Source organism: Hemicordylus capensis, chromosome 1 (genome assembly GCF_027244095.1).
Source record: "Hemicordylus capensis ecotype Gifberg chromosome 1, rHemCap1.1.pri, whole genome shotgun sequence".
Taxonomy (NCBI): domain Eukaryota; kingdom Metazoa; phylum Chordata; class Lepidosauria; order Squamata; family Cordylidae; genus Hemicordylus; species Hemicordylus capensis.
The window spans coordinates 452,543,698-452,563,723 of NC_069657.1; the positions used below are offsets into that span (position 1 = coordinate 452,543,698).

General features: G+C 48.3%; 2 protein-coding genes across 9 annotated transcripts in view; one reads left to right on the top strand and one right to left on the bottom strand.

Moving 5' to 3' along the window:
- The window catches only part of SOX7 (SRY-box transcription factor 7), a 161,577-nt gene that overhangs the window by 67,989 nt on the left and 73,562 nt on the right, over positions 1–20,026 (top strand). The gene's annotated exons all lie outside the window — the stretch shown is intronic.
- Positions 1–20,026, bottom strand: part of C1H8orf74 (chromosome 1 C8orf74 homolog) — a 54,026-nt gene that overhangs the window by 30,053 nt on the left and 3,947 nt on the right. For 3 of the 8 annotated variants that reach the window (XM_053248903.1, XM_053248909.1, XM_053248891.1), the window contains exons 2-3: positions 15,895–15,988; positions 7,635–7,827 (exon numbers count right to left, since the gene is read on the bottom strand). In XM_053248903.1, coding sequence (XP_053104878.1) covers positions 7,635–7,827; positions 15,895–15,942 — 241 coding nt within the window. In that variant the 5' untranslated portion in view covers positions 15,943–15,988. Of the gene's footprint in view, positions 1–7,634; positions 7,828–15,894; positions 15,989–18,994; positions 19,197–20,026 lie in introns of those variants that run through there. The other 5 variants (XM_053248918.1, XM_053248877.1, XM_053248886.1 and 2 more) reach the window with 3 other exon arrangements.

Here is a 20,026-nt window from a genome sequence, read left to right on the forward strand (position 1 = left end):
GATGCCAGTATATTACCTCGTGGGAACTCGGCTGTTGTCTCCTGGTTTTCTGTCCTCCTTTTTTTTGGCAAAAGGCCAGGAGAATGAGCAGCTGGCTGATTAGCAATCCCACAATCTGCTTTCCCCACCTACAGGTGGCACCAGGGCATCCTGACCCCACCCTGGCCTATTTGGCCAATGCTGCACTGTTCGCACCTTTGCAAAAGGGCATGGGGGTAGGTGGCCTCCCTTCTCTCCCCCCCCCACACCCCCGCAAAAAAAACCCCAAAAACCCTGGCTCTGCAGCAGGTGGGTTTCCTTTCCATGCCTGAGGCGCTCTCCAGAGAGAGATCTTTATGCACAAATCATATACCTTGGGCCTGCGTATCTGGTCTCACCCTACACATTTCTTGTGGACAGAACGAAAGAGTTGTGGGTACCGTATGGCGGGACCGTGAATTTGTCCGTTCGTTACCCAAGGGGTGCATTTATTTCTGCTGCTCTGACAAGTTGGTATCCCAGCCACAAGAGGGCGACGTAACACAGATTTGTGCAGATGCAAAAGCCGGCTTTTCAAAGACAAGTCAGACCACAGCGGGGTACACTCTTTTTATTAGCACTCTTTGATTAGGATCAGGGGATTGGGGGGGGTGTTGTTTAAAATTGTCCCATTTTTCCTATAAAAATCATCTGCCTCTCCCCAAAGCAGCTATCTAACCCTTGATGGATATATATGGGGGCCGACAGCAAAGCTTGGGGGAAGCTTATTGTTTTAAACACACGTCCTTGTAAAAACTGCAGGTGGCCAGTGCCATCCTGGAAGAGGCATTCCACACTGTGTGAGAGGGGATGAGGGAGTCTTCTTCTATCACGAAGCCGCCTGCAAGACATACATGCCTCATCTGAAGACAAAGAGGGGATGCTTCTTGCTTCAGAAGGATGGTTCTAACCACAGCCAAATGTATGTGCATTAACTCAGTGTTTCTCAGCCATTTACATAGCAAGTCACTCCAAACTTCTGAAAAACGTAAGAAATACCTCAAATTTCCAGTGGGTTTTATATTCACATTAATGGGTGCCAGACGTTGGAAGAAGAGCTGTGTAGATAGGACCGTGATATGACAGATGTCTGATCTCGCATACGTAGGGTTGCCACCTATCTGTTATGCAGCATCTGTTATGCATGCAAAAGGAACCTGGTTCAATCCACGGCGTCTCCACTTATCTCTGCCTGAAACCTTGCAGAGGCGATGCTGCCAGCCAGTGCAGACAATATGGAGCTAGATGGATCAAAGGTCTGACTCAGTATAATAAGGCAGCTTGCTATGTTCCTACTGGGGTACACAACTTGAGAACGGAACTGGGCTAGAGGTGATGTTGGCCAAAGCTAAGAGGGCTGGATGTCAAATTAGGAACATAGGAAGCTGCCATATACCGAGTCAAACCATAGGTCTATCTAGCTCAGTACTGTCTTCACAGACTGGCAACGGCTTCTCCAAGGTTGCAGGCAGGAATCTCTCCCAGCCCTGTCTTGGAGATGCTGCCAGGGAGGGAACTTGGAACCTTCTGCTCTTCCCAGAGTGGCTCCATCCCCTGAGGGGAATCTCTTCCAGGGCTCACACTTCTAGTCTCCCATTCCAAAACAACCAGGGCGGACCCTGCTTAGCTAAGGGGACAAGTCATGCTTGCTACCACCAGACCAACTCTCCTCTCTTGGGTGACAAGCTGAAAAAATTCACGGCCCCATCCTGACCCACAGCTCTTTCATGTTGTCCACAAATGATTGCTGGGAAATATAACGTGCCACACATTGTGTGGTGTGCCAATGGCTTTGCCATTGTTTTGAGAGGAGGGAGGGGCAGAGAGATGGGAAAAGAGAGAGGGAGGGATGGTGGGGGGGGAGAGGAAGAGAGAGAAAGCATTCTCAGTAATAACTAGTAGCAAAGTCTGAGCAGGCAGTCTTCTCTCCACCTCTTCTTCTCCCCCCCCCCCACCGGCCTCTTTCCCCTCTCCCCTTGTCCTGCCCACCCACCCCCGCCCGCCTGTGTCTCATGGACCCTCCAGGGTACCACACGTGGAGGAACTGTGCATTGACGGATAGACTAGTTGACAAAGGTAACCAGATTCATTGCCCAAGATCGGTTTCAGTGGCCGTGCTTTTATCTGTGAAGTGTGGTCGGAGCTGAGTGAGCTGCCAAAAAGGTCCTGGAGTGTCCTGCTGCAGGTCCCTGGTATTATTATTATTATTATTATTACATTTCTATCCCGCTTTTCCTCCAAGGAGCCCAGAGCGGTGTATTACATACTTAAGTTTCTCTTTCACAACAACCCTGTGAAGTAGGCTAGGCTGAGAGAGAAGTGACTGGCCCAGAGCCACCCAGCTAGTCTCATGGCCGAATGGGAATTTGAACTCGGGTCTCCCCGGTCCTAGCCCAGCACTCTAACCACTACACCATTAGTGCGACAGCAGGAACCGGAGCCAGAGGCCCGAAAATGCCCTCTGGGCCGAGCAGGGAAAACGAATCTCCTGAGGGCAAGTCAGATGAGGACACCCCGCCAAAGGGCAGCATGGTGGGGGACAAGCTGCGATGCATGCAACAGGTTAGGGACGTAGGAAGCTGCCTTCTGCTGAGTCAGACCCTTGGTTCATCTAGTTCAGTATTGTCAACACTGACTGGCAGTGGCTCTCCAGGGTGTCAGAGAGGGGTCTTTTGCAGCCCTCCCTGGAGATGCTGCCAGGGGCTGAACCGGGGACCTTCTGCAGGCAAAGCAGATAACTAAGCTACAGCCCCAGCCCTAAACACAGGGATGTAGAAAACCGCCACCTACTGAGTCTGGCCATTGGTCCACCTACTCAGTATCGTCAACTCTGACTGGCAGGGGATTCCCAGGGCTTCAGGAAGGGGTTTTCTCAGCCCAGCCTAAAGATGCTGCCAGGGACTGAACCTGGGAATTCCTGCCGGCTAAGCAGAAGCTTTGCTACTGAGCGGGTGGGCCCATCTCCACAAGCCTTAAGGGGAAAGGAAGGGAGAGTTCTCATCAATAGCTACGATGTTCTTTTTATGATCTTATTAATGGCTACTAGTCTGGTGGCTGTGGGCCACTTCCAGCCTCAGAAGCAGGATGCCTCTCCATATCAGTGACACAGGAGCAACAGCAGGAGAGGGGGGGGCATAGCCTTACCTCTTGCCTGAGGGCTCCCCAGAGGCATCTGGTGGGCCACTGTGTGAAACAGGATGCTGGTCTTGTGGTAGCAAGCATGACTCGTCCCCCTAGCTAAGCAGGGTCCACCCTGGTTGCATATGAATGGGAGACTTGATGTGTGAGCACTGTTAGATAGATATTCCCCAGAAGGGATGGAGCCATTCTGGGAAGAGCAGAAAGTTCCAAATTCCCTCCCTCGCAGAATCTCCAAGATAGGGCTGGGAGAGACTCCTGCCTGCAACCTTGGAGAAGCTGCTGCCAGTCTGTGAAGACAATACTGAGCTAGAGAGACCAGAGGTCTGACTCAGTATATGGCAGCTTCCTAGATTCCTATGACTAGATAGGCCTTGGGCCTGATCCAGCAGGGTTTCTGAGAGGAGGTCTGCAGAACATAAAATGCCCCTCAGAAGTGGACAGCCAGAGCAGGAGTTAGGATTCTAAGGGCCCGGGAATCCTTTAATCAGCAAAGGCAGAGAAGGGAGGACATACAAACTGGAGGAGGAGCAGCACCCCAGCGTCATCCGCCCAGAGGACTCGCGCCAGTGAGCCAAGCTACGTTGAAAATATCCTAGTTGTGTGATGAAACGGTGAGCATGTTCCATTTACAAGGCAGATGGACTGCTGTACAGTGCCATCTGTCAGCCACTGTTTCTAGAAGACCACGAGGGGCATAGTTTGGCTAAAACCCAATAGGTGGGGCTTGTGCATTTCATTAAGCCTTTTCATCCCCCCCCCCCAATAAATCAAGCACTGGTTACGATCGGGAGACAGCAAAGACGTCCCCATCTGAAGGCTTTCTTCAGTTCCCTCAGATCTTCTCACTGGGCCCCATCATGGTCGCAATGTCCTGCACCGATCAGCGGGCTGGAGCAGAGGACCTCAAAGGCCCCTTCCAACCGTACAGTTCTGTGGCCCTATGAACCTCAAAGCACTGGCCACTGGTGCCCTCAAGAGCCAGCGGTTGTCCTAGGCGGAGAGAGTCGGGCAGCAATCTGGATTCATGGCCCTGTTGCTCTGTGCCCTGGCCTAGGATCAGCTGAGGATAGGATCCCAGCCTTAATGAGAAACTGATAGACAGACGTCTCCGCTTGTGCAAGGCTCGGTCCCACGCTATTGTGACCTGAGATCAGAGATTGAGGCAGGGTGGGGTTTGGCTTCTCTCTGTGCGTCCTGAATCACACGCAGGGGAAAGCACCACGCCACCACCAGACGATGGGGAAGCCTCTTTCTGAGCCGCAAACTCAGCCGCAACCTCATTTGTGTGCCAGGAAAACCGGCAGCTCCTCCCTTGGAGTGCCAAGTTCAGCTGTTTTCACGGCTGGCGGATCGATGTTACGGCTGCCTTTGAATCTTATCTGCCAGCGTAATTCTCCAGCCTTATCTCTTGGTGGCTTAAGCCACCCAGTAAACAGGAGGGCGATCCGATCCAAAGCTGGAGGAGGAGGATCGTAAAACTGGAATGTTGGCAGGTGTGGTTTGCCGTGCAGAGGCAAGAATGGTGCCACTGAAGCGGCTACCTTTCTGTTCACACAGGAGCCCTGCGAAGTCAGCTGCTCAGAGGCCTGGAAGCCGCTGATGAATTCCCATGATCTGGAACGTGTGAATGATCTGAAGTTTGGGGTTGTGATGACCTTCGGATGCGAGCAATGAAGCCTGTATATGTTATATTTATTAACACAATTGAGGGTTCCCGACCTTGGTCCTCCCCAGAAGTTGCTGGACTACGACTCCCATCATCCCCATACAGTGGTCTCTGGCCATTGTGGCTGGGGGTGATGGGAGTTGTAGTCCAGCAACGTGTGGGAACCCAAGATTGGGACCCCCTGATCTAGATGCCTAGATGTAGTTGGTGCATGTGCAATTTCCACACCAGCCTTCTCAACAAAAGGTTTAGGTAGTTCATTTCCACAGAAACTTTGGTGGCAAAGTACTTCAATTCGGCTCTTTCCAGCTAGCTTCTCAACAGCAGCAAAATGCCTCCATTCAGGCAAGTTGCATTGAAAACATCAACAGCAGGGGGAGCAGTCTTGTGGAAACTAACAACCCGAAAAAACAGCAACTTCTTTACGCCATATATACGACCTTCTGGCTCTATATTGCAGCGATTAAAGTCAAGAGAAGGCACTGGCAATGTGAACAGCACCCTGCTTTCCGCGTAGGGCCTGCGGTGTCACGACGCAGGAAGTGTGGAAGCATTAGACCCGTGGCGCCTTCTGCTCTCTTTTTTAACTAGTTCCTCCACCTAGTAAAGATTTGTTTTACTATTTGCTAAAATTTTACTAATTGGCTATCTGTGTATACTCTTTCCTCTACAAGTTTTTTTTTTAAAAATCAGGTATAAAAAGAAAAGAAAAGAATCCCTGAAGCTCTTTCTGCCAGTTATCTCCAGCGGCTTTTATGCACAGCAGATTTTACCATGGGTTTATGGGCAGGCTTTACTGCGAACTCAAAGTTGTCGTCCCCCAAACGACACAAATAGAGGGGTGTTTTTTTTACCCTGGATCTAAATCAGGTTACACTCAAATGCACAGTGAAAAAGTGTATGAGCCGCTCCCCGATAACTCTCAGGGACTTTGGGGTAAATCTAACCCCCCATTAGGAACATAAGAACAGCCCTGCTGGATCAGGCCCAAGAAGGCCCATCTAGTCCAGCATCCTGTCTCTCGCAGTGGCCCCTACAGATGCCTCTGGGGAGACCACAGGCAAGAGGGATGTGCATGCATACCGGACGAGATGTGAGTTAAAGGGCTTCAAAAGCCCTGTGTGAAAAGCTTCCTGGGCTGCAAAATCTTTCCCTGTGAAATGCTGGTGTGTCCAGCTGTCATTAAAACCACAGACATGAAACCCTTTCCTTCTCTTTTTTTAAGTGACAGCCAGAAGAGGTGCTCTCTCATATTTCCTGCTGTTGTGTAAGGGAATCTGGGAGTTGGTGTTTTGGGGAAAAGGACTCCACCTATGTCTTTCAGCCCGCTGCAATATTTACCTGATTAGAGCAAACAGATCTTAATTGACTAAAGAGGTGCCCTGTATTCAGCGTGGCAGCACCAGAGGCGAGGTGGAAAATGCTGCCCTGCCCTATAGCCCTGGGGGGGGCAGCCCCATTTCAAACCAGCCCTCGCAAGCTTGGAAGGTGGCGTGAGCAGGTGGGATAGCTGCCAGCAGCCTCTTCTTCTCTCCTTGCAAGCTTGGCGAGGAGTGTGAGGAGACGCGCGCCTTGCAAAGCTTGTGCGGGGTCAGATTGACCCCAAAGAGCTGCTCCAGGGGTGAGGGAGGGCATCTTAGGAACATAGAGAGCTGCCCTATACAGAGTCAGAACATAGGTCTGATGTCTACAAAATTATGCATGGAGTTGAGAGAGTGGACAAGGTATTAGGAACATAGGAAGCTGCCATATACTGAGTCAGACCATTGGTCTATCTAGCTCAGTATTGTCTTCACAGACTGGCAGCAGCTTCTCCAAGGTTGCAGGCAGGAATCTCTCTCAGCCCTCTCTTGGAGAGGCCAGGGAGGGAACTTGAAACCTAGATGCTCTTCCCAGAGTGGCTCCATCCCCGGAGGGGAATATCTTGCAGTGCTCACACATCAAGTCTCCCATTCATATGCAACCAGGGCAGACCCTGCTTAGCTATGGGGACAAGTCATGCTTGCTACCACCAGACCAGCTCTCCACTTCTCGCCACCCTGTTGGTGCCTCAATAATTCACCATCTGAGGTGGCTGCCTCGCCTCACCTCATGAAAGGGCCAGCCCAGGTGGCAGGTTTAAAAAAATATACTATTATTAAAAATAGTTTTTTAAAAAATACACGTACTTATAAAAACTGTAGATGATGAAAAGAATCATCTTTTAAAAGGCATTCCCCCTTTCCCCCCTCACACCAGGGGAAAAAAGTCCTTCATATGCTGCCAGTTGGGTTTGGACTGTAAATACAAAGGCTATATGTTCTGTCCAGCTTCACGGCCTACAAAGAGGGTGGCAATGTTAGGAACACAGGAACAGAGGGATCTGCCTTCCACCGAGTCAAACCATTGGTCTAGCTAGCTCAGTATTGTCTTCACAGACTGGCAGCGGCTTCTCCAAGGTTGCAGGCAGGAGTCTCTTTCTCAGCCCTATCTTGGAGATGCTGCCAGGGAGGGAACCTGGGACCTTCTGCATGCAAGCATAGAGAAGCTCTTCCGCTGAGCTATGGTTCCATCCCTGAAGGGGAATACCTTACAACACTCACAGATAGGCTCCCATTCAAATGCAAACCAGGGCAAGCCCTGCTTAGTGAAGGGGACAATCCATGCTTGCTTCCACAAGACCAGTTCTCCTGTTACGAGATGGCATTTAGACTCAGCAGTGATTCTGTTCTCCTGGGCTAAAATACATGGGCAGAGTGGGGGGTCTATCCCTTTCCCTCCCCCCACCCTCCCCAAAGTCATTGCCTTCTTTCATGTTGGCTTGGCTCACCTTTGGTTCCCTCCAGCAGCTCCCCCATCAACCTGCCGACTTCCGCCACGGCTGGCCAAGGCAAACCTTTCTCGGCAGCAAACACCAGGCTCCGATAGTGGAGGTCGAGCTGGATGCTTCGCCGCAGATCTCGGATTTCGTCAAATTCCTTCCAGCCCAGAAGTTCTCTCAGATACTGACGGCCTTGTTTTTGCTGGCCAGGACACCAAAGGAGAAACATTGTTTTTAAAGTGCATGGAAATCATAGAAGAAAAGGGCACTCAACATTTTTTTTAAAAGTTACACAGAAACACTGAAGAGCATACATCAAATACTGAAAGTCCAAAAGAACTTAATATGAGTCCTGCTGGATTGGACCCAAGGTCTATATATGGCAGTTCAGCATCCTGTTTCACACAGTGGCCCACCAGATGCCTCTGGAAGTTCACAGGCAAGAGGTGTGGGCATGCCCTCTCTCTTGCTGTTGCTTGTCTGCAACTGGTATTCAGAGGCATCATGCCTCTGTGGCTGGAGGTGGCCTATAGCCCTTGGACTAGTAGCCACTGATAGACCTGTCCTCCGTGAATTTATCCAAGTCCCTTTTAAAGCCATCCAAGATAGTGGCCACCACCACATCCCGTGGCAGAGGATTCCATAGATAAACTACGTGCTGGGTGAAAAAGTACTTCCTTTTGTCAGTCCTAAATTTCCCCACCTAAGGTTTCATGGCAAGACCCCTGGTTCTAGAGCTGTGAGAGAGGGAGAAAAATTTCTCGCTGTCCACTCTCTCTCAAGTAAAGGTAAAGTGTGCCGTTGAGTTGGTGTCGACTCCGGGTGCCCACAGAGCCATGTGGTTGTCCTTGGTAGAATGCAGGAGGGCTTGACCATTGCCTCTTCCCACACAGTATGAGATGATGCCTTTCAGCATCTTCCTATATCGCTGCTGCCCAATATAGTACCAGCAGGGATTCGAACTGGCAACCTTCTGCTTGTTAGTCAAGATTTTCCCGCTGTACCACTTAAGGTGACTTAGCACCCCTCTCTCTGCTCCATGCATAATCTTATACACCTGTATCATGTCTCCCTATAGTTGCCTCTTTTCCAAATTAAAAAGCTCCAGATGCTGCAGCCTTGCCTCATAAGGAAGGCAATAAGTTCTACAGTGTCCTGCTTTTCCAGTTCTACAATGTCTTTCTTAAGATTCAGTGATACCAAAAGGTATCAAATCATATTCATATCAGAGAAAGGACTTCTTGCCCAATATTTTTATTGGGCACAGTCCTATTCCAGTAAAGCGTAAATGGCTTTCTATAATCCTGTAAAAGAATTCAGATCCCCAAATTTTCCTTTGAGTTTTTCAGAACAAGGGAGGGATGTCATAAGAATATAAGAGCAGCCATGCTGGATCAGACCCAAGGCCCATCTAGTCCAGCATCCTGTTTTGCACAGTGGCCCACCAGATGCCACTGGGAGCCTACAGGCAAGAGTTGAGGGCATGTCCTCTCTCCTGCTGTTGCTCCCTTGCAACTGGTATTTAGAGGCATCTTGGCTTTGAGCCTGGAGGTGGCCTATAGCCACCAGACTAGTAGCCGCTGATGGTGCTCTCCTCCATGAAGTTATCCAAACCCCTCTTAAAGCCATCCAGGTTGTTGGCTGTCACCACATCTTGTGGCAGAGAATTCCACAAGTAGATGATGCGTTGTGTGAAAAATTACTTCCGTTTGTTGGTCCTAAATTTCATGGCAATCAATTTCATGGGATGACCACTTTCTTTGTGTGATTGTAGGTGTACAAATTGGAGTTGTTGTCATTTGCCAAATGCTAGACTTGTTCACATGACCCTAAGTAGGGTTGGCGGAGTACCCAACCAGCGTAGAAGAGCTGTTTGTGCTCCCAGTTGGTGGTCGTGAGAAGTCCAGGGGTAAGAGTGCCTCTGACCACCATCAGAATAACATATGTACCTTCCATAACATAAGGGTTAGAACATAAGAGCAGCCCTGCTGGATCAGGCCCAAGACCTATCTAGTCCAGCATCCTGTTTCACATAGTGGCCCACCAGATGCCTCTGAGAAACCCACAGGCAAGAGGCGAGGGCAGGCCCTCTCTCCTGCTGTCCATGCCCTGCTACTGGTATTTAGAGCTATCTTGCCTCTGAGGCTGGAGGCAGCCTGTAGCCATCTGGACTAGGTGGGGATGATGGGTGTTGCAGTCCAACCACATCGGGGTGCTTTCCAGGTTAGACCCTAAAACGGGGTCAGGACATATCTCTGAAGTGTGCTTCCACACTTCCTGTGCTGTGACACCGCAGTCCCGACACTGACTGCAGGATGCCGTTCATATGTCGGATGCCTTATTTCGAATTTAATCGCTGTGATTTAGTGCTATGACGTCATTTATCCAGCGTAAAAAAGGTGTTGTTTTTTCCAGGTTGTTAGTTTTCGCAAGACTGCTCCCCCTGCAGGTTTTACGTCTTGACTGTGATTTGCCTGAACGAGGCATTTAGCCGCTTTTGAGCAGCTAATCTGGAAAGCGCCCTGGAGAGCCTGAGCTTGGCTCCCCCTGCCCAGAGCGGTGCACTGTTTATCTGGAGCTCATAACAATACTGACACACACACCCCTCACTCCCACCCTGAACAGCAACATGGATTGCTCATAGCTACCCCGAGTAGCATGGTACTGGAGGGGCGGGATATAAATATTTCCAATCAATCAATCAATCAATCAATCAACGGCTTGTGCAGCTGCTCCAACTCCAAAGCCTGGTCCCTATTTATAGACATTGCAAGAACACAGGAGGAATCCACTCTGGTCAGAAAGTAGGCCCTCAGTTCCACAGCTATGAGGAACATTCGCCATTATGACAAGGGATCATGGACTCTGAAAGCAAAAAAAAAAAACCAAAATAAAAGGAGAGCAGAGAGATAAGCAAGAGCTGATACCAAGAGAGCCACCAACCGACCGGAGGCTGCCGTGGGGGCTGGAGATGAGCGCTCAGCCGCAGCGGAGAGGAGACTCCTGCTGGGATCTGTCCTGCTTTCCGGAGTTAATTCACCTGAAGGTGGAGGTCATTATTCCCTGGGCTTAAGAGGCCTTGTTCTGCTCAGTGCACACACACCTGGACCCACAATTTTAAAAAATGTGTCAACACAAAACATGCAGTTGCAAGGAAATAATATGCCGTTCTGGAAAGATATTTATCCAGCTCAAAAATTCAAGTCATGCAAAAGTTGTATTATGTTAGATGATGTGAAAAGTAAGAACATAAGGACAGGCCTGCTGGATCAGGCCCAAGAAGCTTTTATCCCCAACATGCCTTTATCACACCTTTGATGGTTTTAGCTCAATGTTCCTCAAACACTCTTTTCACCTCCCTTCTTGTCTCCTTGCATTTCTTTTGCCAGGATTTGTGTTACTTTCTGTTCTCTTCATTTGGGCAGGCCTTCCAATTTCAGAAGGAAGTCTTCTTCCCTTTTATGTCTTCCTTGATGTTACCTGTTAGCCATGCTGGCATCCTTCCAGTCTTGGTGGTACCGTTCCTCCTTCTTGGTATACATTCTAACTAAAGGTAAAGTGTGCCGTTGAGTCAGCGTCAACTCCTGGCGACCACAGAGCCCTGTGGTTGTCTTTGGTAGTCTACAGGAGGGGTTGACCATGGCCATCTCCCGCTCAGTATCAGATGATGCGTTTCAGCATCTTCCTATATCGCTGCTGCCTGATATAGGTGTTTCCCATAGTCTAGGAAACATACCAGCGGGGATTTGAACCAGCAACCTCTGGCTTGTAAGTCAAGTCATTTCCCCACTGCACCATTAGGTGGCTGCACATCCTGGGCATCTAATATTGTGATTCTAAATAAACCACATTTCAAAGCGACTGATAACAATGAGAGAAGTAAAGTAAGACGTCCAGGCTCCTCTAGAACCCAAGGGGACCCCGTTCTCCTCCCTCTGCCAAAGACACTTCACACAAACTCCACTGGTACTCTCCACAAGGTCTTCACTATAAGGGTGTGCACAGAACCTGCTTGCCCGGTTCAGTTCGAGTCCAGATCGGACTCGAACCAGACCAGCCAAGTCCGGTCCGGTCCGGCCCCCATTGACACCACCGCCCCGCCCCGGTCCGGTCCAGTCAAATTTTAAATAATTTTTGTAAATAAATAAATAAATGTAAAGTACCTTTAGCCCCTTAGGGGGGCTTCCTGTATGCCGTGAGGGGGGAGGGGTCCGCAAGAGTTCCTCTCCCCCCCCGGCCTCTGAAGTCACCGCTGCAGCCCGAGAAATTGATCATTTTTGGCCCGTTCAGGCCTCTATAGTGCATGGTGGCGGCCACTTTGGCCGCTGCCACACATACGTAAATGACCTCTGCGAGGCCCTGGGTCAAAATGATCAATTGTTTTTTCCAAAATGGCCACCGCACATGCTCAAATGACCTCTGCGAGGCCCTGAGTCATGCCAGGGCTTGCAGGAGTCATTTACACACATGCCTACTATAGAGGCCCGAACGGGCCCAAAACGATCAATTTCCCGGGCCGCGGCAGTGACGTCAGAGGCCAGCATAGGGAAGGGAAACCCCTGCAGACCTCTCTGTGGCATACAGGAATCCTCTCAAAGGGGCTAAAGGTACTTTACATTTATTTTAGAATTTTTTTAAAAATGGTGTATGTGTCCGGAGGTTCAGTTCCGGTCTGGACGGAACTCGGGGGCGGGGTTTGGTTCGATCCCGAACCCCCAAACCTGTGGACCGAACCTCCAGACCATCGGACCACCAGACCAGTCCTCACATCCCTACGTCACTAATGAATCTTCATGCTCTTCTGCAATAGTGCTATCAAATTCCCCATTCTGAGGATTTTCTCCCACTCTGTGTAGGCTTCTAAATGCCACGTAATGTGACTCCAGGCAACAAAGTATGAGTGCCCAGACGAGGGAAATGTTGATGGGAGGAGAGCTGGTCTTGTGGTAGCATGAATTATTCCCTTGGCTAAACTGGGTCTGCCGTGGTTTGCATTTGAATGGGAGACGTGTGAGCACTGTAAGATGTTCCCTGCAGAGGATGGGGAAGAACACCTGCCTGCTTGCATGCAAAAGGTCCCAGGTTCTCTCCCTGGCAGCATCTCCAAGATAGGGCTGGGAGAGACTCCTGCCTGCAACCTCGGAGAAGCCACTGCCAGTCTGTATAGACCAGGGCTGCTCAACTTAGGCCCTCCTGCAGATGTTGGCCTACAATTCTCATAATCCCTGGCTATTGGCCACTGTGGCTGCGGATTATGGGAGTTGTAGTCCAAAAACTACAGATTGTGGGAGCTGCAGTCCAAAAACTACAAAACTGGAGTTGTAGTCCAAACACTTTGGGGGGCCATAGTTGAGCAGGCCTGGTGTACTGAGCTAGATGGACCAGTGGTCGAAGTATATGGCAGCTCCCTATATCCCTATGTGTCATGGCAGTGCATGCTAGATGTGCAAATCACACTCAAATCACAATCATGCATGGTGTGAAAAGAGTGGATAGAGAGAAATTTTTCTCCCTCTCCCATAACAGTAGAACCAGGGGTCATCCCATGAAATTGATTGCCAGGAAATTTAGGACCAACAAACGGAAGTACTTTTTCACACAAGGCATAATCCACTTGTGGAATTCTCTGCCACGAGATGTGGTGACAGCCAACGACCTGGATGGCTTTAAGAGGGGTTTGGATAACTTCATGGAGGAGAGGTCTATCAACGGCTCCTAGTCGGAGGGCTAAAGGCCACCTCCAGCCTCCAAGGCAAGATGCCTCTGAGTACTAGTTGCAGGGGAGTAATGGCAGGAGAGAGGGCATGCCCTCAACTCCTGCCTGTAGCTTCCAGCGGCATCTAGTGGGCCACTGTGCAAAACAGGATGCTGGACTAGATGGGCCTTCTTGGGCCTGATCCAGCAGGGCTGTTCTTCTGTTCTATTGTACTACTATTACCTTAAGTGTTTATAGACCACTTTTCAACAAAAGTGATCAAAGCCTGCCAAGGCCTGTGCAGTTCTGAATTTTATTTTAAAATAGCCCAGCCAGGTCCAGTTCCTTTTGCTTCTGCAGTGACGGCTTTTGTGTGATTGCTTTTGTCCATGAGAATTTCCCTTCACATGCAGGAAAGCAAACATGCAAAAATGAATGTTACATCTTTGCTGACACACCCCGTTTGTCTCCACAGCAGCGGTGTGTTGTTAATAAAGGCCTGATACCTTGCTCTGTGCATTTTTAAAAAGTACCCCCAAAAGGAACAGGATAGATGTTTAGTACACAGCAATGTATCAACCTTTGTATCAACCTATGACACATAAAACATGAGACTAATAAAATTAAACAAGTTAAGTTAAACAACTTTAAAGCCCAGGATAAAATGACAATTCAAATTATATATTTTTTAAAAGTTTCAAATTAAAAGCTATTTGAAAAACTAAAAACTGAGACCTATAAAAACTAAATAACCCACCAGATATAAGCAGCAGATAAAACATTTAAAAGCCTCTTTTAAAAGATGTGTTTTTGGTTGTTTCTTAAAAACGTTGAGGGAGGGAGCATGGGCAAAGCTCTCCGGGGAGGGCTTTCTGAAGCTGAGGGGCCACAACCGAAAAGGTCCTGTCTCTAGTCCCCACCAACCAGATCTCTGTTAGTGGCAGGGCCATGAGCAGGCCCTGAGATGATGACTAGAGAGTTCATATGGGAGAATGTAGTCTGACAGGTGAATGTAGTCCAGCTCCAAACTGCTTTAAAGGTCAAGACCAGCACCTTGAATCTAGCCTGGAAGCGTTTAACAACAGCTGAGTTTGCCCATCCTGGTTTAGTGCATCAGCATGTCATTATTGTGTTTTGAAACAGTTGCACTGGCTGCCAATATGTTTCCAGGCAAAATATAAAATGCTGGTTATTACCTTTAAAGCCCTGAGCGGCTTAGGCCCAGATTACCTTAGAGAGTGCCTTCTTCTGCATGATCCCCACCGCACGTTAAGGTCATCTGAGGAGGTCCGTCTCCAGTTACCACCGGTACATCTGGTGGCGACTCAGAGGCGGGCCTTCTCTGTAGCTGCTCCAGGACTGTGGAATGCGCTCCCTGCAGAAATCAGTAATTTGAACTCCTTATTGGCTTTTAGGAGAGCCCTTAAGACCTATCTGTTTGGCCAGGCCTTTCAGGGTTTTTAAAGGGTTTTAACTGTACCTGTTTTTCACGATTTTAAAATTGTTTTATTGTTTGATGTCTTATGGCATTTTATAATTTCAATTGTTGATTGTTTTTAACTGTCTTTGTTTCATTGTAAACCGCCCTGAGCCAATTCTGGAAGGGTGGTATGAAAATTGAATAAATAAAAAATAATAAAAATAATAATGAATTATCCGGCCCTGTATCCACTCTAGGCTTTGCAACAGCAGGAAGAGCCAACTGAGGCTTCCCAGGAGCTTTGGGAACTACCAGGACACAACAGCAGTTTGGGGAGGCAGAGAGGTCACAAAATGGCAGCTTATACAAAAATTTGCATTAACAGGCTTATCAACACCAGATTCCAGGAGAATTTCACAGCAGGACAAGAGAGGAGCCAGAGGCACTGCGTTGTGGGGGAAGGGACTGGGGGAAAATTAATGGGAGAGAAAGCACAAGCCACCCTGAGCACCCAGAGAGAGCGTGGCCACTCTGCCACCCTGCTCAGGCAACCAGATTTCCAGGACTGGCTGGCATGAAAGGAGGGGGGAGCAAGCCTCAAGGCCTGGAGATTAGCCAGGAAGGACCAGTAGCTCCCAAGGTACCGAATGCTGGCGGCACCTCCCTTTCCGAACCACAAGTCCCTGGCAAAAAAACAAACTTGGAAAAATCAACAACCGACATCTAAAATATAACCATCAATATAGTATCAAAGTGAAATCTACGCATCAAAACAACCCGACAATCCAATCACTAGATTGTTGCATCAGAATTATTTTGCCATCCACATTCAACCACTCTCTCGCTCCCCTCGCAGATTCTCACGCTCACACGCAAAAAACAAACACACCAAAACTAAAAACCCACTAGAATTTAAACCCCTAAAATCTTGGAATATTCCCTTTCAGAGCATGAATTCTGGGGTGAGGTCTCCATAGACAGCCAAATCCAGCCAGAATCTTGGTTTCAAAAGTTTGCTGCAGGTTTCTGTGGGCATTATGCCGGGTTTCACGAGAAAACCAGGAGACTGGCGAGGGTGAAGGTATCATATTTCCGGGATTCCCCTCCCTGTCGCCCCCCACAGCAAGAATCAGCTCCAACTTTTCTTTATTTACCTCCAGCTGTATGACTGCCTCAACGCCCTCGGCGGATAAGTTGGCCATCCTCTCGGAAAAGGTTGCTAGGAGACGCTGGCTTGCGATGCACAAGCTTAGAATGAATGAGGAAAGTGAAAGGTTCTGTAAGAAGCCCTGCTTTCTATGGCAGGTAACTTAAAGCACAACACACAAGGGGTAACTGGTGCAACTATATGTCACAACTGCAGAACTCTGGATGGTTTGGGACAGGATTTCTGCTTAGGCTTAGATGCTGCTTCTAGAGAAAGACACAGTAGTTAATTGTGTGTCTCCCAGGAGGCTTTACAGACAGAGTTTTTATTTTGAATCCACTCCGGATTGGAGTGTGCCAGTCCACATATTAGCTGGATTTACCCCGAAGTTTTTGCAGGCTATCAGTGACCAGTACAGACAGGACTCTGTTTCCCCCTGAATCGAGGCTGCACATTTTGGCTTAGCCCGAAGTATGTCCGGCGTTTAAAAAATCCTGTATTTCCAGCGGCTTCTGGAGGGGGGGGGTGACATTTTTCTTTGATGTGCAGTGGGGCCGTTGCCGATAATTTGGCTTACTAGCACTTTTGTGTTGTGTTTTTTTAAAAAAATGTCTGCTGGGTGGACTTCTGTAACACCAAGTGTCAGCAAAGGAGAGTTTGACAGCTCAGTCTGATGTGTTCTCTGAGTGATTTGCAACTGCAAGAGGAAGTGGTTGTGGCAGATTGATGTAATTCTGTGAAGGGAGTCCAGAAGGGGAGGGGGAGGGAGGGAGAAATCCCCGAGTTATTTATGTATTTATTTATGTATTTATGTATTTATTTATTTAAAATATTTCTATACCACCCAAAACCTGCGTCCCTGGGCGGTTTACAGTGAAAATCATTTAAAACGTCAAATCAATTAACAATTAAAATCATTTAAAACATTTAAAAGTCAGTATTAAAATTTTAAAACTACAAATTTAATTAAAAGCCTGGGTGAAGAAATGTGTCTTCAGTGCCTTTTTAAAAGTTGCCAGAGATGGGGAGGCTCTTATTTCAACAGGGAGCGTGTTCCAAAGTCCCGGGGCAGCAACGGAGAAGGCCCCGTCCCCGAATAGCCACCGGACGAGTGGGTGGCAACTGCAGACGAACCTCTCCAGATGATCTTGAGTTAAACTCATGCACAAGCAAAATGTGTGTCTTCCTATGCTTCCAAGTTTGGTCACCATAGGAACACAGCTTACATATGCAGATGTTTGGATATGCAGATGTTTCGAAGCTTAACAATGGAGAGTGCAGGTCGGGGTTAAGCATTCTGTTGTTTTGACTTGTCACTTTTGTGGAAATCCTGCTGGCTGTCAAACTAAAAAAAAAGTAATACAGAAGGGAGGTGTCTCACACCTTCTCCTGGGATGTGATTGGTTGAAGGAAAAAAACAGAGCAAGCAGTGCAAATGCACATAGGAGAAAGATCACAGGGAGTGCAGGGAGGAGCCTACGGCTATGTAAACTGTCCATCTAATCCCCTGAATGTAACTGCTTCAAATCTACTGCGAAGTAGATTTGCTCCTTGGATATCCCGCGGCATAAAGCCATGTGTGAACAACTCCCAGGCAAATAGATAACTGACCTCTGGCCCATTCTGAAACAGTCATTAACCCAGCAAGGTTTCTGAGCATTGCAAGAGAGCTATGCTATGGCTGTGTTAGCTCCTATTACATTGGTTTGGCAACTCTCAATACTATTTCCACTGAGTTGGAAAAGCATAGACTTGGTTAGATCATCTTGAAGGTCTTCTAGTCCAATAATCTTCTCAGTGCAGTAAAGCACAAAGCATCCCCCTGACAGATTGCTGTCCAGCCCCAACCCCCAGCAAAGAAGAGCCCACCGCTGCATGAGGCAGACAGTTCCACTGTCAAACAGCCCTTACAACTAGGAAATTCTTCCTAATGTCTAGCCTAAATCTGCTTCCTTTGAATTTTAACCTTCTAGCTCTGCATTCAGGAGCAACAGAGAACAAATCTGCTCCTTCTTGTAGGTGACAGACTTTCAGATATTTGAAGACGGCTGTCATATTAGGGGTGTGCATGGACCCAGTTCGGCGCAGGGAGAAGGAGCTTTAAGAAAGAGGACAGCAGGTCCTTAACTGCCTTCCACCACCCCATGCAGCTTCCTGATGGGGCAGCGCTGAGCCCAAGCACCCCCATGTGGTGCGAGAATGCACATGACATCCACACATGCACGGGCATCATTAGCGTGGTCAGCATGGTGTTTATGTATGTCCTTGAGAGCTGTGTGGCCTTCAGGGACATATTCCTGAAGCCAAAAAGACCTTTTTAGAGGGAGGAGAGCTCCCTGCAATCTATGCACCTTTTCCTGCTCACCAGAGTGCTAGGCAGAGCTGCTATGCAGAGTCCTCCGTGGACACACAGCTCTCACACTGCACAGAATGTCAGTCACTATGTCTACGGCACCCCACTGGATCTATTTAACACATAACTGTACCAAAGAAGAAGATAAAATTAGTCTGACATGATTTGTCCTAGACAAACTTTATCTAGAACCAATCATGCCAGATTCATAAATCCACGCTGGCTCTTAGCAATCACCACAGTCTTTTCTAAGTGTGCGTATACCAACTGCTTGATAATCTGTTCTAGGATCTTGACAGGTATCGATGTCAAGTTGACCCAGAAAACCCAGTTTCTCTTCTTGGAAGGTGCCAAACTGCAGGCTGGGCTGGTGTTCTGTGACCTGAACTCCCAACGTAATTTTGTGAAAGCAACTCACAGGGCCCCAAGAGGGATCAGGAATATGGGGTCTGTCCAACCCTTCTCCCCACCCCGACCCCCGTGCCAGTTCCCACCCACAATGCTTAAATTATCTGCAGTTGGAGAATGTACAGGCACAAATGGAACATTTTCCCTGCTGTGGGTAACAGCAGATTGGGGGATGATTCAAGTCAGGGAATTGGCCCTGGGTCAAAGGGCTATACCCTTTGATCCCTGCACGCCTCCGCCGTGGTAGATAGTGTAACAAGAAGAAAAATATGTTGGGAATTTTCATCATGGGACTCTGACACAACAGAGAGTTTGTCCCTGGTCGAGGTGTCTAGCTCACACCTACCTCAAGGTTGTACCAAGGGATCATGTGATGCTGGCCAGGGATTCTGTATGGTGGCTGCGGTTGGTGGGAGTGGAAGTCCAGCGACGTCATTCTGAGGGTCCAAGTTTCAGAACCCCTGGCATTTCAGGTGATCCTACAATCTTCTGATATGATGTTCTGATGCTCTTGTTCTCATGTCAGAGAACAGCTCTCACCAGTATTCCTACAGCATTATTATTTTAGACATTTATATCCTGACTCTCTAATTGTCTGAGGTGGCTTGCAGTCAGAAATAAAACACAGGGGTGTTTTGGGTTAATCCATTCCTTGATCCAGGCCAGCTTTTGCATGGTGCTTTAGTTACTTTTAGTCCAGTCCTGGAGTAGAGGCGGGGCTAACAAACAGCCAGCAGTAAGAGCACTGAAAAGCAATCCGCACTTGTCTCTCTGTAAATATTATCTATTTCATTAAACCATAAATATTCCTGATTCTAGTCCACTGCCTTGTTCTTGCCTGCCAAAACTCTTATCTTTGGATTCTAAAGGTAAAGTGTACCGTCGAGTCGGTATCGACTCCTGGCGCCTACAGAGCCCTGTGGTTGTCTTTGGTAGAATACAGGAGGGGTTTCCCATTGCCTCCTCCCACGCAGTATGAGATGATGCCTTTCAGCATCTTCCTACAGTATATTGCTGCTGCCTGATAGAGGCATTTCTGATCATCTGGGAAACATACCAGCAGGGATTTGAACCGGCAACCTCTGGCTTGCTAGTCAAGTCATTTCCCCACTGCACCATTAGGTGGCTGGGACCTCTGGATTCTACAATAACATTAAATGGAAAAAAGCAACCAATCTTGTACTACCAAAACAGCATAATGCACAAGGACTGAAACTGAAACCCAAACAGCCTAAAATACATATAACAGCTCAGGCAAACCTCCCCTGCCCACCTCCAACCCCAATTATTTAAACAGCAATTAAAATAGTCACATCACATATCCTATATCATAAAAAACAGTCGTAACAAACATTTTATATTATATAACAAACATACA